This window comes from Notechis scutatus, chromosome 1, assembly GCF_049901735.1.
Source record: "Notechis scutatus isolate UNSWTSFEM ecotype Mainland chromosome 1, rNotScu1.2, whole genome shotgun sequence".
Taxonomy (NCBI): domain Eukaryota; kingdom Metazoa; phylum Chordata; class Lepidosauria; order Squamata; family Elapidae; genus Notechis; species Notechis scutatus.
In genome coordinates this window covers 101770232-101797192 of record NC_142009.1, presented here as the reverse complement: position 1 = coordinate 101797192, position 26961 = coordinate 101770232, and the positions used below count along the sequence as shown (strand labels likewise).

Here is a 26961-nt window from a genome sequence, read left to right as displayed (position 1 = left end):
TATATTCAACACATAAACTGAACAAAGAGAATATACAGCTTTGTCTTACTCATTTGCCAAACTGGAGCCAGTCTGTTTCACCATAGTGAACTATGACTCTCTGACATGTGTACAGGTGTCAAATGAGAACAAGAAAATATTCCAAAGTTTCCACTTTCCAAAGGAGATTCTGAAGTTTGACTTGGTCAACACAACTGAAGAACTTTGTATAATCAGTAGATCTTTTTCTCTTTTTTTATTCGTTCTTTTTTTCTTTCTTTTTCTTTCTTCTTTTTTGCTTCTTCAGTTGTCTGGGCATCCTTCAGCAATATCTCGTGTACTTCTGGCTTTTCTAAAATCACTTTGAACTTCTGCCATTTCTTTTTCCATGTAGGGCCCTAATCTGTTAGATAACCCTAAAAATTATGTTGCTATGTGAAATTAAGGAAAATATGTGATAGATTGAACAATCTGCTAAATCTCTTTCTCTCTTTCTGAATTGATATATAGGCTAAGCTCTTCCACTTAGCCACTACTGTTCTCCAGATTTACTGGAAGTTTGGTTAGCTTTACTGATTCTTCTTCCATTGCTTGCCATATTTCTATGGATATTCCATCAATTCCTGTAGCCATTTAATTCATAATGATCAGAATGCTGATCTATCATCATCTTCTTAACACATTAATTCCTTAGAAAATCTAAGATACTTTAGAAGATATTCCCTATTTACAAGAATAAAGGTTCTTCTAAATATCTTCTGAAGTATCTTAGATTTTCTAGGAAGTTAAGATATTGACATCTCTACTGGACAGAATTTTAGTACTCTCATCATTTTTCTTTCAACTGCTTTGAATCAGTCACTACTGTCCACTGATGTTCCTTTAGAACACCAATTTAAGGTTGGAACCTATTTCTTAGACTGGAAATCATTTGGAATATTTTTCTGGTCCTGCTTCTATCTTTAATGTCTTTACAGGCATTAAAATCAGTTAAGATTTCTGTGGGCTCTGCCTGGTGATAGCCATGTATATAGCCATTGTTTTGGTTGTTTGAAAATTATGATGGCAATGAAGCACTAATAACTGAATTGACCAGGAACTAGTAAGCGGTTATATCTCATTTGTATTTCCTAGACCACACAGTCCAAGTACATTTTTCTGTTTCCTATTTCCAGTTTTAGCATTTCAGTCTCCAAATGCAAGAAGCACAACTTGTTGGATGTTTCTGTCAATTCCATTGTACACACAGTTGACATTGAAGACAACTTGGCACAAAATGCAGCTGCCTATCTGACTGCCAATATTAGTTGGTTAACTCAAGATCTGTTCTATAGCAGCTGCACTGCTTACCGATAGATTCTGGCCCCATTCAAGGTCCTGGTGGCCAACGTTACCTTCAAGTTATCTTCTGCAGGTAAAATTTACATTATATAATTTAGCAGAAAGTGTTCTGGGTGCCCAAAAGATTAGACTGTGTGACTGGACCCAGAAAACAATATTCTTAATGGCAGACCCCTCTCTGAACTTGAAGCATAGTTTTCTTGAAGTCTGTGTGGTCCCATCCTTCTGCCCTTCACAAATATGGCAGACAATCCTTTTCCAGAGGGCATTTAGACAATAAGATCTTACTTGGGGTAATGGTGTTTAATAGTTGACTGTTAACTGTTCTGTTGCAGAATGCATTTTATATATTGTAAGTCATTTACTCATATGAGTAACCGAGTAAATGTTTTGAGTTACTCATTAAATATGTGTCAATAAAAAATTAAATTTTAAATCTTCTACTCGCAACACGCAAGTCAAATAGCAAAATAAAAAGTTCATTCTAAGTGTACATCTTCATTTTTATTACTGTTGGATGATAGTATACTTCTGAATTTTGGTTGTGAATACGAACAAGAAGACACCAGTGGTCTACTTGGGTAAATTTGGCAGATAGGAACAAGCTAAGCTTCAAGGGTCTTGTTCCAATTTTCAACTACTCTGAAGTGGAAAAATGTGAGGTATAGCTTATCTGAAAGGTCTGTCATGAATAGAGGGCTATGCATCCCGCCCAATGCACCGTTTACTCCAGCAATGAACATTTAAATCCGGTTCTGCTTGCAAATGAAACCCTGACCAGCGTTTCAGCTACTTTCTCTTCCAGAACTCGCGGAGTTCGTGCTAGTTGGAAGTAATACGATCAGCTCAACTCTAGCTCTGAATGCCATCGCCGGATCTCTAGCTTCCAGGCCTTGGAGGAAAGGAAAGGTGAGGCGAAGCAAGACGAGAGATCAGCCTCTGCAGGAAACGGCCGCTGCCGTCGCATCACCAGTTATTCACGCAGAGCCGGAGCTGCAGTTTCCTCGCGGAACGCGGGAAGGAAACCGCGCGCTTGCTAGTTCCCGCCGCCACTGCCGCTGCCGCCATGGCCCAGTTCTTCTCGCTGGCCGATTGCGAAGTGATCGGCTTCGATCTGGATCACACGCTGTGTCGCTACAACCTGGTGGAGAGCGCCCGGGTGAGTGGCGCAGTTGGAAGGCAGGCCGCCCGGATTTAGCTCCGGCTAGGTTTTTTCGAATGGCTGCCACAGTCCAGCAACCCCTCCAACCCCGCGCAAGGCCATTGAGAAATAACCTTGGGGAAAGCCCGTACGATGATCGCTTGGTTGCAGGGGTTCGCAGAGGAAGCCTCGGACTGGCTCTGTGGCTACTCCAGGTTAGGAGGAGGAGGAGGAGGAGATCTAGGGTTCTAGCGAGCGTGGCCCAGCCCAAGGTTTGTACTGCGAGTAGCCCTGCCCGCTGCGAGCGGCGCTCTGACATCTTTTTGAGCGGCTGTGGTAAAGCCCGCAGCGGAGGAGGGGGGCCGACTAGCGTTATTTCAGGAAGCGGAAAAGGACGAAAGAGTTTTTGCCCGGCTTGAAAGCGGCCTTTCCAGGAGACCCAATAATTTGGGGGTGGGACACCTCCACTCCGGCTGCGTTCTGTCCAAAACGCATATTATGCCCGGAATTAAACTGCACCGTATGAAAAAGCAACGAGCTTAACTTCGGAATGCCTAGGATTGTGCTATTTATATTGCAAGCTTCTATGTACTTTCACCAAATAGTAACTCCTACCAAACCCGGTGGGATTTTTGTTGTTGGGAGTAGATACGCGTAGGCTTTTGATAATAGTCTTTCAAAATTGATGTTCTCTCGGAAATTGCATTATAGTTTATGACGTTTACTCCCAAGACAACATTGGCCTTCTACCAATGTCTCCAAACTGGTTTCTGAGTGTTACTACTGTACCTTGATTGGAAATTGTATATTCTTTTTTTTTTTACTTTTTATTTATGTTAGGGTAATAGGTTTTTATTTTTAATGCAAGATATTTAATGCAATGAATTACAGACACACTGCAAGTGTGGCAATGTTTTATATATAAAATTTTGGAAAAGAAGTTTAATTCGGTAAAATGGAAAACTTGTCTTTTTGCCAGTCTCTTCCTTCCTCTTTTTGTTAAGTTGGTACATAAATGTCCAGACAAGCTGAACTATATCTTTCTTCATGTAGTGCTCAAGTGTCTCTCTGCAATAGAAGTTCAACCCCTCTTCTGTTCTTAGATAAGGCTAAGGATGGGTAGCTTTTTCTGCAGATTGCAGGAGCGGCAGCAGTTCCAGAAATCTAATGAAAATTAGAGTGCCATCACCCATATGCAATTCAAGTGCACCTATATCAAGAAACTCATCACAACCAAAATCTAATAAATAAAGAGAATAAAATCTGCCCTTATGCCAGTACTAATATATTTTTCTAGCTATTCAGATTTCATGACTTCCTAAAAGAGAAACTCTGGTAAAGATAATGCCGAGAGTTCCCTTTTCAGAGATAGAACTTCTGTAATCTAACTTCTACAGTTCTTTTAGATGATGGCATAATTCTTAAATCAGCCATCGGATTTTATGCAGTCTTACACAAGAATAAGTCCTAGGTTGGGCTTGATTTCACATACAGTACACATTCCTGGGTTTGTCAAAAGTAATGAAACAAATAACCGTACATGGACTTTACATTCATGGTTATTTAATGAGCCCTGGCTCATGTATTTTAACCAGTTTGCTATGTATATATAATACTCCATTTTAAACTGTGAACTGATTTCAGCTGCCATTAGGATTAGAACACCCTGAGGGTAGAATCCTGACATTTCTGAATATGTTGCTAAGAATCAGATCATTAAAAGCTCATCTACATTGCTCATGTTTTTACATACAGAACATTATTTCTGTTGCTCATAAGGTCCTGAATGTGATCCTGAATAGTGTCTCAATATAATTTTGCACAGCATTAAACTTCTTTTCTTAATTTGTAGCTTATATATGACAGCTTCGCTCAGTACATGGTGAAACAAAAAGGATACGATAAGGAACTTCTGGATGTGATGCCTGAAAACTGGGATTTCTGGTCAGTGATTTTTCTTAATTACCTTCAGTTTCCTTTGTAGTTGCTTCTGGAAGAGGAGATGATCGCCTGTATTTAAAAGGTATTAAACTGAGCAGTCTCTCAGAAGCAAGTATAACCAATTAAGTTTGATATAATTTATTCCAAGTAAGAATAAATAGGATTGCAGCTGTAGGGAGATATTGTTGGGTATATCCTGCTTCCCTATTTTCTCCAGCCAAAATTTACCTTGACTTCCTGGGTGTTTCTCTGATTTTGCTATACTAAAAATTCAGCATGTACAATGGATTTCTAATGAGCATGGATTCTCATCCCATCCTTTGAGTAGCTGGGATTTTCTTCACCTTCATTCTCTGCCTGCCTTGCAATAAATAAATAAGCCTTTCTCTGCAGCCTTTAAACAAGGCTGAATGAGAGCACCCTTCCTTTCCATTGTGTTGTTGTAGGAATAGAGTGAACAGGAGGGTATTCCAGTCAACCATCCTTTTCTTGTTTTCTTTCTCTTTCTGACATTTATTTTTAATCTTACTCTCCACCTAGTTGGATTTAGCGGTTAAAGTGTTGGACAAGCAACCAGGAGACTTGTATGCTTTTAGTTCTCTCTTACCATGAAAGCCAGCTGGTGACTTTAAGTCATCTACTCTCTCTCAGCCCAATCCATTTTTTATGGAGAAAATTGGAGGTAGGAGCATATACACAATTTAGGTGAATTGATGATGATGATGACGGTAGTGGTACACAGCAGACTGGAGATTGGAAGGGATACATCAGTTTGGCAGAGGTCTAATTTGATGGCTTGCAAAAGGTTTTGTCAACAAGTCAAAGGCCATAGGTTTTCTTTGACCTGTCCATGTATTTTCCAAAATATCCAGTTTCTTGATTGTATTGATTAGAAACCTGCACTTTTCTCACATTGTACAAGTTATGCTAAGCTCATCTAACACTAAAGTGCCCTGATTATCTCTATGGCCCCTGTGGCATTTAAGACCACAGTCTGTACCATAGTTTACAGCATCTCTGTGTATTTTGAAGCTTGCTCATAATGTGCCTCTTTTTCCTCTTCCACTGATGAACCTGAACTCACACAGCTGCAAGGGCTTGGTGCTGGACCTGGAAGAAGGGAACTTTCTTAAACTTGCAGATAATGGAACCATTCTGAGGTAACATTTAAATCCTTGGTAAAAGTTTATGTTATACAGCTTATTAACTTTCTCACAATATTCTGTTTTCAAAGTACAATCACATCATTCCTCTGCTGTATATTGAGGCCACAGGACTTGAATTTCTATTTCATATCAATCATGTCCTGATTCTAGTATTGTTTTTGTAATTCTGAGCAATCTAGAGATCACCAGGTTGGGGAGGCTGACTCCCACTTAACTGATCATAATAATAACGACTTACTTCTAATAGAAGCAGTCCTTGGGTTACAACAGCAGTTGGGACCAGGAGTGCTGTCACTAAGTAGACAAAGCAATTATCAAAATAACAGCAAGTATCATTGAAAGCAAAGAGTGATATGCAGTGGTAGTATACTATCGGTTCAGACTGGTTCAGATGAACTGGTAGTAAATAAAAAGCCTCTGATGATCAGCTGAGAAGATGAAAACATCAGCTGAGAAAGAAGAGAAAAGTACAGGATTGGTCCTCCCACTTGCCCCTGCGCTTTTCTCTTCTTTATCCTCTCAGCTGATTGGCAATGCAGGCCTCAGCTGGTGCGTGGAAAGCTGTGCGCATGTGTTAGGTGTGTGTGCGTTAGGTGTACGCACAATCACCGAACCTGTAGTAGAACAGGTAGGATCCCATACTGGTGATATGAATTGTGAATGATGGCAAACATCACTATTAAAGATCATTGATGTTTTTTAAAGAGCAGCCATTCCTTGAGAAGGTTGTTTTGCCTAATATAGTTAAATCTTTCAAAATTCTTAAATAAATCCTCTTACTTTTCTTTCCTTGCCTATTCAATTCCACCTTCCCGTCAGTTTATCTCCAGCCCATGCTTCTTTTCCCTTTCTTATCCAGCCCAACTACCTTTTATTAATCCATATCTTGCTTTCTTCTTCTCTGCTAGTACTACTGGAAGGAGGAAGGGTGCATGTGTTTCTATGATGAAAATTTTGTGTGAGAAGGAGACAATAATTGGTATATGTAAATAAGAGACATACTTTTACAAATAAGTTTCATTTATTTTATAGGCGGTCAATTTTAATCTGTAAACGATCCTTTTTTAACATTTACGTTATAATGTTGAAAGAAAGAAATCAAAGAACATAAAAGATAATAACATATCTGATTCTTCCCTCAAACAGGGCAAGTCATGGCACAAAACATATGACCTCTGGAGAGATCTTGGAGAAGTATGAAAGGAGGGAGTGGAAACACTTTAAGACAATGAGTGGAATGGTTTCTCGTTCAGGTATTACATGGACATGGCCTATAAAAGAGGTTGATGCTATAGTGTTGTATTTGTGGCATCCCTGGTGCTCTACTAACTTAATAGTTTCCTTGTAGACATTTCATTACCAAACTAGGTAACATCATAGTGCTGATGAAGAGTAAAGTTTCCTCTCATTTTATATTCTAGTGAGTTGCCCTGTCAGTGTTGATAGGAGTGGTCTTGGTGGTTCTTAACTGGGCTATTGTTAGCTTGTTTGGCAGTTCCTTGATCAGAATATTGTTTGCTTCTTGATTATTGGTCTAATGTTAATCTTGATATAACTTTGTTCATCTGAGTCTTCATGGCAGGTGAGGTGGTGTTTTGGTCTTCTTTCTTCCTTTTTGGTTTTTGATTGCCTCGTTTTAAATTGCCTCACATAGATTTTGTTTATGTGCCTGTTGATGGCTGATTTGTCTCATTTCCAGGTTTCCAGGAATTCTCTAATGTTTGTTGGCTTGGCTTGGTCTAGGACAGGTGTTGGCAACCTGTGGCTCTGGAGCCACATGTGGCTCTTTCAGCCCTCTGCTGCGACTTCTGACGTTGCTGCTGTTGCTTTCCATGGCCTTCCTGCTTCTCTCGCTGTGCCTTGTGCAGCATCGTGAAAGTTAGTACACTTCACAATGGGGGAGAGAGGGTCCCCTTCTCCTCCTGGACCCCATTATGACACAGAGCCACAATGCGACTCTGGCCCACTCGCCCCTGGCAAAGCAGCAGCATTGGCCACGGGGCATGCCATTGTCTCAGGGCGGAGAGTAGGTCGCACGTCCAGCATCAACCAAGGCCGGAAGTAGCCATCTGCTGTTTCCTGCTGCAGTCGGGCAGCGAGAGAGAGAGAGACAGAGAAAAAGAGACAGATTCAGCTTGATTCGGCTCTGTCTACTCCCCTCTCTTCACCTTTGCCCAGTTTTGCAAAGAATCAGCGGACGCTGCCTTGGTGATGGGGGTTGTCCTGTACTTTACCTGCCAAGCATCTTTATAGCCCAGGGATTATATTTTCTGACCACTTTGGACCAAGTTGTAGGATGCACATGCGTGTCTGTGTGAGTGTGCTGCTGCTTGAGATGATGCTTCTCTGAAGTGCGCTCAGCGATCTAAGGCAGCAACCTCGTGGCGCTGTGATGTAACAGCCTGACAGTCATTCTTTTTGCAACGCAAGGTTTATTTTTGTATCTTTACAGAGACAGAGACAACATGGCCGAATTTCCTTAGTTATTTTCTGGGTGTGGGGTTGGGGAGTGGGGGAGAGGGAGGAGGGAGGGAGAGAGAGAGAGAAAGAAAAAGAAAAGAGAGGTAGGGAGGGAGAAAGAGAAAAAAAGAGAAAGAGAGACAATGACACACACACACAGAGATACAAAAGAGAGAGAAAGAAAATGAGAGAGAGAGAGAGAGCAGCTGGGTAGGCATGGCTAGGGAGGTGTCATGTGTCTGGATGGGAGTGAGTGACGTCGAGTTGGCCACATCCACGCAGTCACACCGGTTGTTAAATTATTTGTTCCCTGTGTTTTCTTTTCTGTGGGAAACTGGTCCAAATGGCTCTTTGAGTGTTGAAAGTTGCAGACCCCTGATCTAGGATGCTCACAGTGTCCCACTTAAAACTATAGTTAAGTCTATCCATGTGTTGTGGAATTAAGGAGTTTTCATCATGGCTTCTGATACTAGTTAATGTTCATAGATGTGCTCTGCCAGTTTTCTTATCTATTTGCCCTACATAGTGGCTTTTGCACTGTAAGTTGTAGATTAGTCTGTTTTTTCTTCTGGGGATGGGGGTATTTTGGTTTACTTAGGATGTTTTGGAGGCTTTAGTTTATTCATTGTGTACGGTCAGACAATGTAGTTGTAATAGTCTGTTGGTGGTTTCTGAGATTTTTTATGTAGGGCAGCATTATTTTTTTCACAACTTGTGTTGATAGTGCTGTATTGGTCAGGCACTTTTTGATGAAGTTGCATGGATATCTTTTTGGTTGGAAGATGTTGTATAGGTGACCTGTTTCCTTTTCTGATGTTCAAGGTTGCTGAAATATGTTTGTGTTCATATAAATAGTGTTCTTGCACAGCTTATTTTGTGGGAGGTTGGGTTGTTACTTTGGTAGTGGAGCACCTGGTTGGTATGGGTTGTTTTACAATGGACTTGTGTTTCTAATTTGCTGCCAGTGCCAGGAAGGTTACCATGTTGTTTTCTTTTTCCCTAGTTTTATTCCTTTGAAGATGTTGATGGTTTTGTATATTTTCTCTAGTTGGAATTATACATTAGACCAACAATCTAGAATCAAACAAAACCCCAATCAAGGAGCTGTCAAACAAGCTAACAGTAAACAACAGCCTAGTCAAGGAACCACCAAGACCACTATGACCAACATTGACAGGGCAAACCACTAGTATGCAAAATAAGAGCAAACCCCACTCTTTACTAGCACTGATGATGTTACTTAGTTTGGTAATGAAAGGTCTTTGAGAAAAGAACAAAGTCAGAGAGCACCAAGGACCCCTATAATATAATTATAGGTTTTTCCTATAATTAATGTGTCACAACATTAAAACTAAGAAGTTTTCTTTTTATGAAGATTTATTGAAACTTCACAATATATAAGTAAGAGTCTGAAAGCTTATTCTCAAAGCTGATGAAGAAGTCAGGCTGAAGTTTGCTCTGTACATAGTCTGAAATGATCTGATGAGTGGGAGAGCCTGAGATGGATAAAAGTTGTAAGGGTTTTTTTTCTTTCTAAAAAAAAAGAGGGGAACAGCCTTCAGAAAAGCTCCAGCTGTTTTGGAAGCAGACATTGTGGGAGACTGACAAATCTTTAATAGGAGTTTATTCCAGAAGTCTAGTTCCATCACTAAAAAACAGTGTTTCCAGACTTTTCCCTCACTTAACCTCCTAGAAATAGATAACACATCCCAGAAGTCATATATAAATTTTGATTTCCTACCGTGATATTGGAAGGCAATTCTAATTGTATGATTCTCCAACATTTTGATGTATCGAGCAATATCCTACTTGTGATACAAAGGGAAATTTTGCAGATATCAGTATTGTTATAGTAAATAGTAATTCATTCTCACAAAAATGTTGATTTGTCCACTAGGTATCTAATACGGAATTCAATTTCTTGTCTTTGCAGCTAAATATTATGCCTATGACAATTACTTTGATCTGCCTGGATCACTTCTTTGTGGACGGATTGTGGATGGTTTAGACAAAGTAAGTACTAATCAGGTTTGGAGCTCATGGGAGATACATTTCAATTAATGTTCCTCCTGCTTCTGCTCCTCCTACTCCTCACATGTTACATGAAGCTTGAACATTTTTTCAGGGATCAAATTCTTTACCCTTGCTTTACGGCAGTGAGTCACAGCAATTAGCTAGAACTGAATCACATATCTACAGAATTCTGAAAGAATTCATTTCTTTTCTTAGGGAGGTAAATAGTGTCCATGCTTGTCTCTGTTTCCGTTTCAGACAGCCCTACCTATAAATAGGGCACTGATTCTGTTTATTGGCTTATCCCTGAAACTCGGTTGTCATTTCTAGGTTCAGCCCTAATGAATCTCCTGTTACGAAGCTTTTTGGACTAAGCAGGCAAATTCTTTTTTTAGTGTGTTTATTACTGTGTATGTTCTACTAACTTGTCATTATTGCTTCAAATGTATTCTTCCTCCTCCCCCCACCCCTCCTCCTCCTCCTCCTCCTTTTGTATAAAACCTGAAAAGACGGATAAAAATGTAGGTCCGATAAGGGGAAGCAAGCAAGAAATGAAATGATTTTATTTTTTTGATCAAGTCTCAAAATTTATTAAACCTATTCCTTGTTTATATTGGCTTCCATATTCTTTTTGGGGCCAGTGGGCCCATGTTGCTTCATCCAGAGACCCCCATGAAAAGCAAGGCTTTTATGTTCATGTTAGGCATCATTAAGAAGAGAGTTTCCCAAAACAAACCATCTGTAAACAGATATGATTCGTTGTAATGATCAGCAGCCATCATTTATGTACTTGTAGTGTTGCCTGTGAGGAATCAGTTTTACATAAGATTCCCTTCCTGTGATGGGAATAGTGTTTTTGCTTTTGTGTTTTTAAATATTAAAATGACTATTTCATGCAGGGAATTGGTAGTTCAAGAGGAAGAGAAGAGTAAAAAAAAAATCAAGTCAATAATGCAATAATGAAAGAGCATCATCACATCATTGCATCACATGGGTGAATCCAGTCCTACATAATAATTAGCAAAGTCATTTTTTAAATGTGTGTTCAAAGGGAGGCATTCCCAAACATGTCATTGATAACCATGCATGTTCAGTTAGTTGGGGGAAGAACAGAAACAGGGCGATGGAATAAATAAAAAAGGAATTGGCTGGAATCCTGAATGAGGGAACCCTACGTGGCTGCATTGTATTTCAGACTGTGCTTGTGGTTGTCTTGCCTTATTTTCTCACTGCTTGCTGGAAAAACTGCTTACGATGAAAAAGGCAATGGGGTTTCTTTATGCTTGCAGCACAGCCCTAGGAGAAAATATGACTTCTGGAAGGATATGGTTGGTGCCATACAGCATAATTATAAAACGTCAGCTTTTAAAGGTGAGTGGTTTCCCTGTCTTTCAAGGGCTGTTTCTTTGTTGAAGGTGCTGTTCATGTACCTGTCAAAATGGAACTGGCCCTTCATAATGGGCGTGCATTTTCACAATTAAAAATACATTGATGTGGACTGCATTGGAATTATAGCAATCAAGCAGCAAACAATACCCCAGTCAAGGAACTGCCAAGTAAGCTAACAGTAAGCCCAACTAAAGAACCTCAAAGACCCTGCCCCCACCAACACTGACAGGGCAAGCCACTTGTAGCTAATAGAGGAGCAATTTCTGGCTTATCCTGTGGGAGGGGTCCCTTAGAGGGGAAGTCAGACATAAACAAGACGAGTTCTGTGGGTGCCTAGAATATGAAACTACTCAAACCTTCCTACATCTACAAAGAACTGGGTGTATTGTTTTGTGGGAATGGGAGTCAGGAGGCAGAGCTACAGCCTAGACCAGGGGTCTTCAAACTTGACAGCTTTAAGACTTGTGGACTTCAACTCCCAGAATTCCTCCTCCAGTCATGTTAACTCAGGAATTCTGGGAGTTGAAGTCCACAAGTCTTATACTTGCCAAGTTTGAAGAGCCTTGGCCTAGCTAGACAATGGTCTGATAAGAGAACCCTTGAGCCTGAAAAAGAAAAGGTGATGAAAGCATCTCAGAAGGGACCTTCCCTAGTCTTGGAGAAAATGTAAACATGAATGAAAGGAAGGATATTTTCAGATTGCAAGATTTTGTTAATGTAATATTACAATAAAAATGGAACTAGTTAGTACTCATGGTTCTTATCTGGACTACTTTGCAAGGCTAATACTAGAAATTTGGTTTATGTGTTAGGTAGAGAAAAAGAAATGTTTTCGCGGGCATTATGGGATGAGCCACATGAAAAATTTGCAGCATCAAATTGTTACACATTTTCACTTTTTCCCTGCTTTTGTAAATATCCTCCTGCCTTTCCTTGACATAATAGGAATCCAGCACAAGATTGAACTCTTCTGTATCCAAATGTATATATTCAACCTGTTAAAACCTGTATTCAGAAATTCCCAGGGTAATGTAAACACCACAATGCAGTAAAAACAATTGACAGAATTATTTGTATCAATACCTTTTGAAAGAAATTAAATTCTATTTTGATAAAAATTAGATAGATAACAATTATTTCTATCACTGTCTTTTCACTAAATTCACTAAATGATCAGAGAAATTGAAAGAAATGTTTCATTTTTTATTTATAATTTTTTTTTAAATCAAAATGGACAGATACAACTAGAAGTTTTTAGAACAAACTGTAAAATGCTGGCTTTAGAACACAGTACAAGCCATTTATATTGATTTCATACAAATGGTTTGGAATCAAGATGTTGCTGTGGGATGAAATGTAGACCGCACAGTGGTACATTTAGTTATTAATAACTATTCACGCTCCATAAGGTTTAACATTTTAAACATTATCTTAGCTGTAGTTGTATCATTCTCTGAATGTTGTACGTAAACAGACATTCTGTAAAGGGTAATATTGAAATATTTTATGAGGATTATAATACTGTCAATTTAGCATTAAATATACCTACAGTACTCATGATCAGCCATTACTAGTACCTGCACATTTGGATATGATTACCACTTTAGATGCTCACCTGGGATACCACGGAACCAAATGGATTCATTTTGTGATGCAAATATTTCATTGAAAATGTTGAGAGTTATAGAATTAACACAACATATTGCACTTCTTGCCTTTTCTGATTCTGATTTTTAAAACTATGCACATTTGTTTGTTTTGGTGGCATTACCACCTACACATCTATGAAAAGAGTTTTTGATAGTGATGCCCTTTTGGGGGGAATAATCATGGTAGAAATAATCTTAATTAGCTTTTCAGTATGTGGGCCAGTAAAATGCATGTCTCAGTGTTTCCATACAGTACGATTGTACCTTGTGAATATTTTTTTTTAAAAAAAATCCTATGCATTATGAACTTTAGAAATGTAATGTTGTATGCGGGTGTAATTTTGTTAATTCCATTGTATATGTAGAAGTACATACACATATACCTGGATGCGTTTTTCTCTTATGCTGAGTATTACACTTGTGCAAATAAGAAACCTGAGAAGGAGGAATTGACATACTCTGAAGAGTAAAGGCCATTTGTGTCATTGTTGGGCAGCTGTAACCAGACTTGATCATTTTCCATGAGATCCACAACAGCACTTCCAGAAGCCTGATCAAGGTATCCTTTCTTGTACTCATCAAATGTGTACATGATGGGTGAGCCGTTCTTGTACAGGCCAACCCAAACGTGTGTGCCTTTGACATGGACATGATAAGCAAAGTAGTACAGCCCCGGTATCCTGCAGGTGAAGATGCCTGATCTGGGGTCATAGTGTTGTTGCTTGTTGTACAAAATTATGTCAAATTGGATAGGAGTAGCAGAGGCAGGATAAGCTTTGGAGAGAATGGCAGTGAAAGCGGACACCGGCCTGCCAGTGAGACCTTGAGTTACACCAGATTTTATAACTGGCATCCCTGCCAGGGCTTGCCCTGGAAGACCAGGTGGGCCTGGAGGGCCTGGCAGTCCAGGCTCTCCAGGATACCCTTTGGGACCTGGTGGTCCAGGTGGTCCCATCGGTCCATCTGTGCCTTTCGATGAAATGCCAGCTGGACCTGGTAATCCCGGTGCACCTGGGTCCCCTTTGCCACCAGGGAGTCCTGGAATACCTGGAGGACCAACTGGTCCCTTTAAACCAGGTATACCAGGTGATCCCCTAGAGCCTGGCCCACCACTGATTCCTGCTGCACCTTTGGGTCCTGGTGAGCCCATTGGTCCAGGTAAACCATTTGGCCCAGTGGGGCCTAGATCTCCTTTAGATCCTGCCACACCTGGATGGCCTTTGGATCCAGGAAACCCTGGCTTCCCTGATTTGCCTTCCAATCCTGGCAAGCCTCTTTCTCCCTTTATCCCTGGGAATCCTGATGGACCAGTTGCGCCTCTTTCCCCTTTGAGCCCAGGTCTGCCACTGCCACCAGTGGCCCCTCTTAGCCCTCGAGGACCTGTTTCCCCAGGTGACCCGATTGGTCCAGGCCTTCCAGGAATACCAGCTGGGCCTTGTTCTCCCTTAGCTCCTGGACCGCCAGGGAGTCCTTCAGGCCCCCTGTTTCCCTTCATCCCTGGCAATCCTGGTTTTCCAAACCCTGGGAGACCAGAGGGCCCAGTTGAGCCCGGTGGACCTGGAGGTCCTTTTGCCCCAGGGGTTCCTGGGAGGCCAGGTGACCCACTTGAGCCAGGGAGTCCTTTTCCAGGCATTCCAGGTTTCCCGGGAGAGCCTTGGGGACCTGGAAGTCCAACTGGGCCTGGTAAGCCGGGTAAACCCTTGTCCCCTTTAACACCTGGTTGCCCTGGAAACCCCCTTTCCCCAGGCCTTCCTATCCCTGCTTGTCCTGGAGGCCCCTGTGGGCCTGGCAGGCCTTTCTCCCCTGGGCGACCTGGAACCCCGTGCCCGTTTTCTCCCCTTTGCCCTTTAATACCAGGAAGGCCTGGAACACCTTTTTCCCCAGGGATGCCTCTTAGTCCTTGGGGTCCTGTGAGTCCTTGCTTCCCCACCATAGAAATTCCTGCAGGACCAGGAGCTCCAGGGGGACCTTTTGGCCCTGGAAGACCAGCAGGCCCCATGCTTCCTTTTTCACCAGGGAATCCTTTGTCTCCCGGTCTTCCTGGCAAGCCTGCGGTTCCTGGCTTTCCCGCCGCTGAAAATCCTGGGGGTCCTGGAGGTCCTGGAGGCCCTTGGCTGCCATAGCTTGATTTTCCTGGTTCTCCTGGAGGTCCTGGGAAGCCTCTGGGGCCAGGGGGGCCTGCCGGGCCTTGTGGGCCTTGTTCTCCCCTTGCCTGTGAAACTAAACCAACATTAAGACAGTTAACATCCTGTAGGAATTAAATAATTCAGAAGGGCAAGTAACAACAGCACTTAGACTTTATATATCGCTTCACAGTGCTTTACAGCCCTCTCTAAAGTGGTTTACAGAGTCAGCACATTGGCCCCAACAATATGGGTCCTCATTTTGCCGACTTCAAACTTTTTACACATTTTTAACAATGTCTATTAAAAAAAACCTATCCCACTTAAGATACAGTTCAGTTACAGTCATAACATCATGGTAGTTTATTTACATTTCATTTTGAGTCATTTGGTGAGGGAAGGAAGGAAGGAAGGAAGGAAGGAAGGAAGGAAGGAAGGAAGGAAGGAAGGAAGGAAACTTGAATAATTTTTGACCTTAGAAAACAAAAGCGCAGTTGTACTAATAGCAAAAAAAAACCCAAGCTAAATAGTGAAGGTTTAATGACAGTTCCATGAAAATAAACTGAAAGCAGTTCATTGGCTTCAATGTGCATGAAATTTCAAAATGTTTAGATATGGCTGCGGGTTGCTCCCTGTTCATGATTTTAATGGACTATTTGTATTTTGGAGCCTGCAGTACTTTCTCATAGGAAAGAAAATCACCACAGTAAAGTTCATCTTTGTGATAAAACAACACAGATCTGTTGGTAAAGCATTTGTCGGCCACAAATGTTGTGTTCCTTAGATGCTTGGTGAGCACTTCTTTTCTTTTCTTTTTTTTGCACTTGAGACTCTTGGAGTCTGATTCATTGAAGCAGAGAAAGTGTAAGAACCTCAATCTCTGTTTCTTTTAAACTTGTCTACATTTTTCTGATGTAGAGCAGGAAGGCAAGTTTCACAAGCACCTTGATTGTGTGAATGATTGTGATCTCTTTAATTGAAGAAGTTAAATCGTACAAAGCCTGGGTGGGCACAACAAATAAGTGTTTTTCATGTCTCAGGAGAATTAATTACCTGATGTGATTGATTGATTTAATGGATGGAACCTGATATGAAAAGATAATCTTCATTCCCACATAGGTAGTCCTCAAATTACGACTGGTCGCCTAGCAATTGTTTGAATTTCACAAACCTACCGGGGGGGGGGGTGTACTTACAATCTGGATTCAAAAATCTGATAGTCACCCTCCTGTGCAGTGATGTGACTGTACTTCAGACACCTGCCAACCAGGCTGCATTTACGGCCGTTTGCAGCATCCTGCTACCACATGACCAAATTTTAACAATGGTTTTGCCCAAAACTGGCCTTTATTTATTAAATTTATTTACTTCTGGCTTTCAGCAATAATCGCACCCCTAGTGAACTGTTGATTTGCTTAATGCCGGTGGTGATTCACATAAAGACTGCCACACAAAGGTCATAAAATTGACCGTCGCAAGTTGCAACTGTGATGGGCAGGCTCCTTTACAGTCATAATTCAAGGACTACCTGTACCTGGTCCACCATGATATTTCCACCAGGAAGAAAGGAAGGAGGTGTGGTTCAGTCAGAATAAGGACAGGGACAGACTGGTTAATGTGTTGGTTGACCAAGAATTTCTGAGAACCAATCCACCATCCTTTCTTCTCCAGCAATAAGAACATCCTGCGGAAGGGCAAGGCCCTTCAGGGAGCAGTCTTGTTCAAATTCACTGGCAACTCAGTTGAAAGTAAAAGTACATATTATTTTATTTGTTTGTTTGATTTTTTATGAGATGCATATTCAATCAGGTTGTGGATGTAATGTTCTCTACGTCCCTTGTCCTATTTTTATGACAAGAACCCTGTGAACCCTATTTTTCCAACAAGAACCCTATCGGCTGGGCAGATAGAGAGAATAAGTGACCCAAAATCATAGGTCACCTTTCCTGAAAATGGTATTCAGTGAGTTGAACATGATCCTTATGTTTTAATGCAGCCCCTGAAAAATAATTTATTCTATTATTTAAAAGACAGAAGAATATTCAGAATGGACTACTCTTATGTGGTTTTAGAACAGGAACTTCAATATTTTTAATATGTTTATGTTTAAAGCTTCTAATATTAATGCAGGTTTTTTTTGTATGTTTAAACCAGTAGAGGGAGCCATGCAACCATGTATAAACCAGAGGGGGGAAAAGGAGTGTGTCTATGCAGAGAGAAATACAGAATCTGTAGACAGAAATGCAAACTTAATCAGCGTATATACATGCATGCATGTATGTATGTATGTATCAAGGTTGTGTGTGTGTGTATTAATTAGATTTGATCTCAAGATTATTTTTTTTCATAATTTAAACCAGCTTTCCCAACCAGATGCCTTCTGTGTTATTGGATAACTGTACCCAAAATTCATAGTCACTAGAATTCTGCAAGTTGTCATCTTAACAGACATAGAAAGTTTCAGGTTAAGTATGAAACTATGTTTTGCCAGTGCACAATTCCAAATGTTAACAAAAAGAACTACTAAAAGAACTTTTTAGTAGTTAATGAAGGCATCTGTTTGGATACCATGGAAAGTTTTGAGCAAATGTTTTGCCGGAGACCACTTCAGAGTATTGGAATCATGTTTGGCAAACCTAACATAAGGGAACATCAATAATAAACCAAGTAAGTGAAATGATTTATGTTGTAAAAGTTTGTAGATGTCTTAGGGGTTGTTTGTGTAATTCCTTCATTATTTATGTTGGGAAGAGCATAGCCTTACAATGATTAAGATGTATTCTCTTGATAAATCTTTGAGCTTACTACAAAATAGCAAAGCCACATACACATTTTTCACATCTTTGTCAGTTGGGCATCGGGAAGAGCTAATCCATTCTTGCTAGTCTTACGTGTTTTTAAGGAGATAGGTTTACCTTTTTGGGCATTTAGTAAATCTACTTAGTCTTATTTTAATTTGAATCTAAATATGCCTTGTCAAAATTCTTTCCAGGAACTACACAAAAAATAATTCCCATGAATCTATGAACATTATAATGTGGCTGCCAATAGTTCATTGAACATTAAAAAATGTCCTGCATCCAAATTTAGCATATCCACAAATACTTAAAAGCCATTAAGCTCAGTAGGAAACCTAGCATCTAGAACAGGGTTAACTAATTTTGGAAGCTTTAAAACCTGTGGACTTCAATTCCCAGAATTCCCTAGCCAGTCATGCTGGGAAATTCTGGGAATTGAAATCCACAATCTTAAAGTTGCCAAGGTTGAATACCTCTGATTTAGAACTTGAAAACTGATTTTAACATTACTTACATTACATTGCTGGGAATGTTGTTTCAGGATGCAACCAATTCCTCAGTATCAGACCTGTTCACATAGCTTGTATTAATATAATATTGGATGCTTGGGCATTAAAAGTCGTTACTTCCTTGAAAAAGGAACGGAGCATCTGTGTTGGAAGCATCCCAAAGAATATTAAACTAAAATTTGTGCTCCTTTAACTTAAGCTCACGTCAAGTCCTGCTGTCTCTAGCAAGTCCTGCTGTCTCTAGCAGACAGGAGCAAATCTTTGCCAGCAGAGGAGAAACACACCTCTGTGGGAGGAGTCACTGTTGGCTCCTCCCGATTTGAGAAATCAAGGCTTGCTTGAGATTGGTGCTATGCTCAGAGGAGCTGCAATGGGAGATCCTCACTCTCCTCATCATGGTGTAGTTCATGTTTTTCAAACTTGGCGACATTAAGAATTCCTTAGCCAGCATTCTGGTGTAATGTGTTCTCATTTCCCCCTGCCATTGGGGATGACAATTATTAAATCAAATAAGGCATAGTTTTCAGCCCAAGGATTGTCCATCACTTTCTCAACCTTCATACTTTCAAAGTAGACTCCTGCCTAACCACATTAGAAATTTATATGTTTAAACCTTATTTTGTTTTAAGCTTTAATTCCCTTAAAATGGCAAAAGTATGGAAGAGTCATCATGGAATTGAAGTTTAAGAATCTGAACAAAAATCTTCATAGCATCCTACAAAGAAATCTGAGAATTGCCTGTATTATTATAATTATTGCCTAATTAAAAATCTTTTTAGATACCTGGTGTTCTGTAATTTCACTACTAGGTATTTCAGAATAGTTCCTTTCTTGTAAGTCTGCCATATTATCTAGCATCTTCTAGACACTACAATTCTTAGTGCCCTCAGTTAACATGGTATAATGGCAACAAAGGATAAAAATTGTAAGGGATGTACCAGAGAGCTACAATTACCCCACCTGTGGTGGTGGTAATGATTGTGATGATGGAACTATTTATTTGATTTATGCAATTCCTTCCTACCCTGATTGTTAACAAAACCTTAAAAACAAAAATGGAATATATAGTATATAAAAAAGAAAAATATAGCTTTCATCAATTAATAATACATAGCTTAAATTTGAAGCATATATTATCATTTCAAAATCCATCTAAAAAATGAATTTCTGCATCAAAGTTAGACCATATGATAAAACCTGAAGTTAGAACTTTTTCAGAGAAAAAAATAAGAAAGATTTCATGCCTAATATTCCTGTTACTATGGTGAAATGTGAAATTTCAGCATTACCATTACCTCTCATTAACGGAATTATATTTCCATTGAACTGAATGAAGTGCTTGGATTTTGCATTCAAAATAAATCCTCTTGGATTCCTTTGTAAATTCACTTCCTAAATAGTATTACCTAAATTAATGGAAAGCTAAATCCATGCATGAATGGCAGAACAGGACAATAGAGAAGTCTGTATGGTAGCTTGCCAAATATTGTTGACCTTCAGTTTCCATTAAATCCAGAGACTTGCAATTCACCATCCTTTGAAGTTCCACAAGCTGTCTATTGGTTTCCTACAAGGTTGATCACCTGGTGGTCAGATTAGATATTCTGTAGCTGTCAATGTCTTACAGAGGAGAAAATATATATATTTAATTTTTGTTTAAAACCTTAGTATTATGCTAAGAAAATTATCTTATTTTTCATTTCATTGTTGGCTATTCTTTTGAAATGGGATGGATAACAAATCCGTTGTGACAAATCTCAGAGCTCAGTTTTAGTGATAGGTCCTACTGATAATATTTTCATGCACTTTTTGCTATTAGTACATATTTTATATTGTAATCATTATGTTTTGAGAAAGAAAGGAAGTGAAAAAATGTTTTCAGTTTGCATTTCTCCTGTTGTGCCCTGAGCTTTTGGGACATTAGACCGTAAATGTGTCTTGTGTCTTAAAATCACAATTAGAATGCCTTAGAATACATTCTATGTTGCTTTCTAGTCCTTCATCAGTGCATCAGTTGAACATCTGATCATAAAACTGAAGAGCCAGTTTTGTGCAGTGATAAAGCTGCTGGCCTAGAAACCATCATACTGGGAGTTCTAGTTCTTTAGGCATGAAAGCTGGCTAGGTGTTTTTGAGCCAGTTTCTCTCTCTAAGCTCAGTCGACCTCAGAGGGTTGTTGTGGAAAAATGAGGAGGAGGAAGGAATATTAGGTATGTTCACTGCCTTAAAAGAGTTACTTATAAAGTAATAAAGATGGGTGAAAGTCTAATCAATAGTGAGCTTTGAAAAACCACACAATCTACCCTTTCTGGGATGAACTCCTTTAAAATATTTGGTGGCATGTATATTTAAACAGTTACTTATAATTGAAATTATTCTCATGGAAAAATAATGTATCAAAGTGATTTTCTTAACAACCTAGTTTTCTATGCATGGTCCTGAAAAGTTTATAGACAGTTCAATATCCTATATGTTATTTCCCTGCAGTTATTCCTCTATATTCAATTTTATAGTGAAAATTGAGGTATCTTAAAAAGAACAAGTGTAGTTTACCTTTTACAAAACCGGTATCTTTTGTCTCACAAAACAACACTTATGGAATAGCAAGTATCTTGATCAACACTTACCACGAACATTCTTAACAAATTCACTTTAAGAAGTAAATATCACTTACCAGGATTTTTTACGTTGAAAGGCAGAAAAGGTGGCCCCTTGATTGGTGCACTTGGTTGTTTCTGATGTCGTTCAGGATAAAAGTGTTCATCACCCCAGACTATATTCATGGAAAGCAGCATCAACAGAAAGGATAGGTGTAACTTCATATTCCTAAATCCACTCTTCATCGAAAGAAGTAAAAAAATACTATTTGTGTACATATTTGGCGAATTGAGCTTTGGATTCTTTCTATCCCTACAAAGTTGAAGTAAATATGTAAACATTCTGCCTCAATGCAACTCATTGGAGTACAGGGTTTAATTTTTTTTTTAAATGTAGGAGCAGTAAGCATCAGAAAACTAGTTATATTTTGTTTGCGTGTTCAGCATGAACTGCATAATACCCCGATGGTATGGAAATACATTCAGAAAGAAAAAGAGGAGAAAATTACAAAGCTGCCACTCCTGTCTCCAGATAATCCCCCTGAAATTTTCAAAAGCAGGCTCTGGCTCCCCCTGTTTCAGAAAACAAACCCAGTTAACAACTTAGGCAGATGTAAGCCTTCTGCACTAACTTTAATTAAGTGCCATTAGTGAGCACATGAAAAGCCTCTGTCCCACTGAGAGGTCTTGGAAGCCAAGCCAGATAGAATTGTAGCATACCAGCATGTTGCAGAACTACAAATGTGCAGTGGAGCAGTCTTGGCTCATGAGTCCTCCTACTACAGGTGTGCAGAGCAGAAGTTGTTATTTCAAGGAACATCCTGAGTCATTTATACTGTTTGTGCATTCAGTGATGAAGTTGCACTGCGTGGTAGCTCCACCTTCAAACCAAGAAAATGCTAATTATGGTGGAAAGTTTTCTTGGTCAAACATGTTGTGTCAGGTAGGGTTTCTATTATTATTATTTGGGATGCCAATCTCCATTCATGAATTTACTTCAATTGTACTAAAATTGAGAAGAGTTTGGTAGCTTTTCGTCAGCACGTGCCTGAGCCTTAAAAAGACTTAGGGTTAGTTTTGATTGAAATTTCTCCTTCTTCTACCACAAAAGAAGAAAAGAGTGGGTAAACCATGCCAGGAGGAGATTATTATCTTGAGGGAGGGGAATTGGCAGATAATCCCAGCAAATAAAGTATGATAAAGGTTAGACCAATATTTAAAGATTAGTATGTTTTCCTTAATGCAGTTTGTCTAAGCCAGGCGTGTCAAACTCGATTTCATTGAAGGCTGCATCAAGGGTGGGGGGCATGGCCAGCGTGGGCATGGCCAGCTCGATGTCACTCATGTTGGGGGCAGCTATGGAAGCCAAGTGCTAAGGCAGGACTTCCCTCAAACCCTCCCTCCCTCTCATTATAATCTCCTTCCTTTTCTTCTTTTTTCTTCCCTCTTCATCCTGCTTTCTTCTTCCTTCCTTTTCTTCCTTTTCCTTCCTTGCTCTCTTCCCATCTTTCCCTCATTTTCTTTGTCTTTCCTCTTTCCCTTTCTCGTTTCGTGTCCCTTCTTGGATGCTCAAATGCAAAAGGGGAAACATTTCTCCTTTTGTTTTGTTTTTAGTTTGGTTTGCTAGCCCTCTGCCAGCGAAAAAGAATCCGGGGGGGAGGGGGCTCCTAAGCTCCGTTTTCGCTGACAGAGGCACCACAGGCCATTCCTTCATTGTTTCCAGGGTGGCCCTGTGGGCCAGATGTAAGCACCCCTTGGGGCTTGAGTTTGACACCTCTGGTCTAAGCCTAACTCATCCATTTTCAGAGTTGCTTTCGTCAAAGTTTTGAGAAAAAGGTTTCTTCTGTTTCTCCATTCTCCTATTAGTAATTCATTCAAAAAAATGATATTTCTTGAATTAAAAAGGGAGCATTGCAAAAACTTAGCATTGAATTGTGGGAATACAAGGACTCGTTTATCCTATTGAAATAGGCAGTTTCTTGCTTTTCTGTTAGAGGAATTTATTTTGCTCTGTATATCTTTTTAAATAAGAAGGAACACATTCCATCAGAATAAATTCTCCAAGCCCCAAATTCCCAGTGATCGAAACAAGAAAAACTTAATCAGAAGGGTGCAGCTATGAGACATTTTATTATTTATTTATCAAATAAAGTATTTGGAAGAGGTGCAGTAGTTCAGAAACTCTGCTGGCACCAGTGAATCACTCCTTTTTGATGCATTTAACTAGCAGTACTCTTTTAAAACGCTTACACAGCCTCTTTCAAACTGTCCTTGGCTGTCAGTGCAGGTGTGCATAGGCATAGATAATACTGACTCTGAGACTCAGCAAAGCATTGTACATTCTTATAGAAATGGAGCCAACAAAGGAGAGGCTTTAAAGTAGCCATGTAGCAGGGAGGCCAATGAGAAGAGCACCACACTGATATGTCACAAACTCTGCACTATTTGACAAAGCATCCATGCATTTTGTACATGTGTTGGGATGTCATATCCCCATATGAAAGAAGCAGCAGATTCTTTAATGCTTTGAGAAGGAAGGATATGGCTTTGCTTATAGGTTTTAAAGAGCCCCTTTTTCATATGCTGCCCTAGTAACTATATCCTACACTCAAGTAACTGTGTCCTACCCTAAGGCATATGAAGATGTATCCATGCCTGATAAAGCAGCCTCCTTCATTTCCATGGAGAAAACGGGCTCGTGTTCCTTTGAATATTTGCATTTCCGTAACTCAATAGAGTACTTTTAAGGTTGTGTTCCAGATTTGAATGTACAGTAATGGAGGTATAATTTGAAAGCCCTTGTTTTCAGAGCATAGAAAAGTATATTCATCTCTGTCCAAGAGGCTTTGTGTATTGATTGTTCAACTATGAGTCATTTTATCATAGACATTTATTTTTTCCTCAGTGCAATTACATTATAGATTAACTGTATTTATTTCTTTAATACATTTATAGGCTGTCTATCCAATTTCTATAACTTTGGACAGCACACAATCAAAAAACAATAAAAAAAATATTAAAAACAACAAAAATGACATAAAAATAGCAGCCGAGAAGATTCATAAACACTCAAATAAGCCATGACAAAGGGTCACCTGTGTTATTAGGACCCCAGGTTCAACGGCAAAACCAGGTTTTTAGAGCCCTGCAAAAGGCCAGCAGGGTCAGGGCAGGTCTAATTTCTGAGGAGAAGATGTGCCAGAAGATGGCACTATAGCAGAACAGGTTCTGCTCCTTGGAGCCCAGAGATGGCAAAGACAGACTCAGAACATGTCTCTGCTGCAAAATCTAACAAAGGGGTCCCCAAACTTGGCAATTTTAAAACTTGTGGACTTCAACTCCCAGAATTCTCCAACCAGCTATGCTGGCTGGAGAATTCTGGGAGTTGAAGTCTACAAGTCTGTTCTAACAGGATAGGTAAACAGCTATGAAGGGCTTTAGAGAAAACCACCAGTATCTTGAATTGTTCCCAGAAGCATACTAAGAGCCAATACTATTCATGGAACAGAGATACCATATATACCAAATGACCAGCACCATAACATCCCATACCACCACATTTTGTACCTGCTGAAGTCTCAAAATACTCTTTAGTGACAGCTCCATGTAAAGCACATTGCAGTGATCCATTTAGGAGGTGACTTAAGGCATGAATTCTGAGCAGGGCTTCCTCAGTCCAGGAATAAGTCCCACTACATCACCACACAATGCCAGGCAAAGTATATGAGCAAATATATGAGTATATGAGCAAAGTATATCAGCCTATGAAAGGACAGGAATTCTGCTTACTCTACTTGAAACAGCTTCCTTATCTGGAAGCCTTATTTGTAGTTTTGCTCTGTGCTTTAATGCAACTATAATCTCCATATTCCATTCACTGAATATTAGGTGCATGGATCTAAGTAGGTAGAAGTTCCATTTATCATCATGAGTGGAGGCCTGTTGAAGGATCAATCATTTTGATCTGTGATTTATTGTTTATGATACATTGGAACCATCATGCCATAAGTGCAGAAACCACACTCCACACTTGGCCTCTGTACCCACAGCAGCTGAAGGGACTGTCTGTCAATGCTTCATGTGTTTCTGCTTTTTATTTTCAAAAATTTCTGACAGATTTCTCACAGCAAACAAAACAGGAAAAAAGTTTAATAGTTTCTGTGTACATGCATTCAGTCAAGACAAAAGTACACAGACCCATGTTGACTTCATTTCTTCCCCTCCTATCCTGAAGTGTGTCTTGTACCTGACACAAATGTAGTTCTTTTGTAGGTTTGTACGTGAATTATGAGACTATTTGTATTACTGCTTGTGATTGGTAATAACTGTTTTAGAAAATGCACTCCCTTTCCTCTTTTTCTTATTTGAATACTTGACAAAAAATACCCTTTTTTAAAAAAAAAATCCTAACCTGACAAACCTATATTTAGGAAGCAGGGCAAGATTCTATTCTTAAATCATCTTTTATTTCTTAATTATGTCAAGCTTAGCCCTTTCCCTGCCCGTATTAGTTTGAAAAGTCTTAGTACAACCTGATGCTTTCTGGATGTCTTGGATTAAAACTTCTCCAATTCCCAGTAATAGTTGCAGGAAACAGTATGGAATACGAGACATCGGGCTTAAGGAAAATGGAGGTAAAATGGATGAGATTTGGGTGCTCTCATCGTTTATCCCAGTGATCCCCAACCTTTTTTATGCCGTGGCCCGGTACCGGCATCAGCTGGGCGCCGCGGCCCGGTACCGGCATCAGCTAGGCGCTGCCATCTTTTTTTGATGAAAAAGTGCTTCCGGTGACCTCACGGAAGCACTTTTCATCAAAAAGATGAGCGGACCAGCTTCCGGTGAGCTTTTCTGGGTAGAAATGGCTTTCTACCTGGAAAAGCTCACCGAGCGCTAGCGCCATCTTTTATAATGAAAAAGTGCTTCCGGTGAGCTTTCTACCCGAAAAGCTCACCGGAAGCACTTTTCATCAAAAGATGGCGGCGCCCAGCAAACCAGCAGCCTGGTAGGACTTGTTCCACGGACCGGTACCAGTCCGCGGACCCGTGGTTGGGGACCCCTGGTTTATCCCATTGTTAGGATCTGTCGTGATACACCATATGCTTGAGAGCTAAGGAGCACAAAACCTCAGGAATGGAATTTCACAATTGAGGCCAGATTGATGTCCTCAAGGCCTCTGATTAAACATAGTTATTACCAGTTTGGATGACCTCAGAATCTGACTCATCCAGCATTTTTGTTTCATAGTGGCTCATTAGTTAGGACATGAATGTGAGTGGACCTTTTGGTTGTGTTTCTTGGCAGCTGTATTCAGAGGGGAAAGTGGCCATCCAATACTTCTTCCTTTATTCACAAGTGACAACTGAACTTCCATCATTGCAGCAACATACTCTATTATCTATTTAAGTAATTTGGAAGTCATGTTTTATGGTTTTATTTAAATAATCAGCATTTATTGTCCTATTTTAATAAAGTACATCATTTATATTAATAGCATTATCTATACATATTTCTATTTCTGTTTATATTCATTTATGATAATTTAGATTTAAATAATTTATGGGCTGCTTTTCAGAACAGTTTGTCTAATTTAGACATGATGTGGTAGCTATGCAAAATATTATGTGACGGAAGAACATTTTAAAGGTCCTTTAGTTGAACATCGTAAAGAGCCAGGTTGAGTAAAGAAAAAAAAAAGATACCGGTAGATGGTATGTTGATAATATATTTCATTCATTAACCCCTTCAGCACTGAAAAGAAATTGGATAGTTTTAAAAGCTTCCCAACAATGTTAACTTGCCAGGTCTGCCTGCGTGCGTGTGTGCGTGTTGTGTATTGACCATTCACAGTTACA

The 26961-nt window shown here is 39.8% G+C and overlaps 2 protein-coding genes across 7 annotated transcripts in view; one reads left to right on the top strand and one right to left on the bottom strand.

Moving 5' to 3' along the window:
• Nucleotides 1-1821: 1821 nt before the first annotated feature.
• NT5DC1 (5'-nucleotidase domain containing 1) overlaps nucleotides 1822-26961 on the top strand; it is a 79950-nt gene continuing 54810 nt past the window's right edge. The window contains exons 1-6 of one of the 5 annotated variants that reach the window (XM_087972917.1): nucleotides 1822-2229; nucleotides 4314-4405; nucleotides 5491-5562; nucleotides 6715-6821; nucleotides 9962-10041; nucleotides 11331-11412. In XM_087972917.1, the coding sequence (XP_087829043.1) occupies nucleotides 4341-4405; nucleotides 5491-5562; nucleotides 6715-6821; nucleotides 9962-10041; nucleotides 11331-11412 (406 nt within the window). In that variant the 5' untranslated portion in view covers nucleotides 1822-2229; nucleotides 4314-4340. Of the gene's footprint in view, nucleotides 2734-2811; nucleotides 3085-4313; nucleotides 4406-5490; nucleotides 5563-6714; nucleotides 6822-9961; nucleotides 10042-11330; nucleotides 11413-26961 lie in introns of those variants that run through there. The other 4 variants (XM_026666704.2, XM_087972892.1, XM_087972910.1 and 1 more) reach the window with 4 other exon arrangements.
• Nucleotides 12669-21924, bottom strand: COL10A1 (collagen type X alpha 1 chain). 2 transcript variants are annotated; one of them, XM_026666703.2, is made up of 3 exons: nucleotides 21827-21924; nucleotides 21184-21346; nucleotides 12669-15299 (listed from the first exon to the last, which is right to left on the bottom strand). In XM_026666703.2, exons 1-3 carry the CDS (start codon nucleotides 21830-21832, stop codon nucleotides 13492-13494), a joined length of 1977 nt encoding a protein of 658 aa, XP_026522488.2. In that variant the 5' UTR covers nucleotides 21833-21924; the 3' UTR covers nucleotides 12669-13491. The 2 variants fall into 2 exon arrangements, with proteins under 2 accessions (XP_026522488.2, XP_026522487.2); XM_026666702.2 differs by having other exon boundaries at nucleotides 21184-21419; nucleotides 21827-21902.

Coding starts and splice junctions, on each gene's coding strand:
- COL10A1 (XM_026666702.2), bottom strand. CDS start 21,385: ATGTACACAAATAGTATTTTTTTACTTCTTTCGATGAAGAGTGGATTT. Junction 15,300..21,183: donor TTTCAACGTAAAAAATCCTG/GTAAGTGATATT, acceptor ATGTTGGTTTAG/TTTCACAGGCAAGGGGAGAA.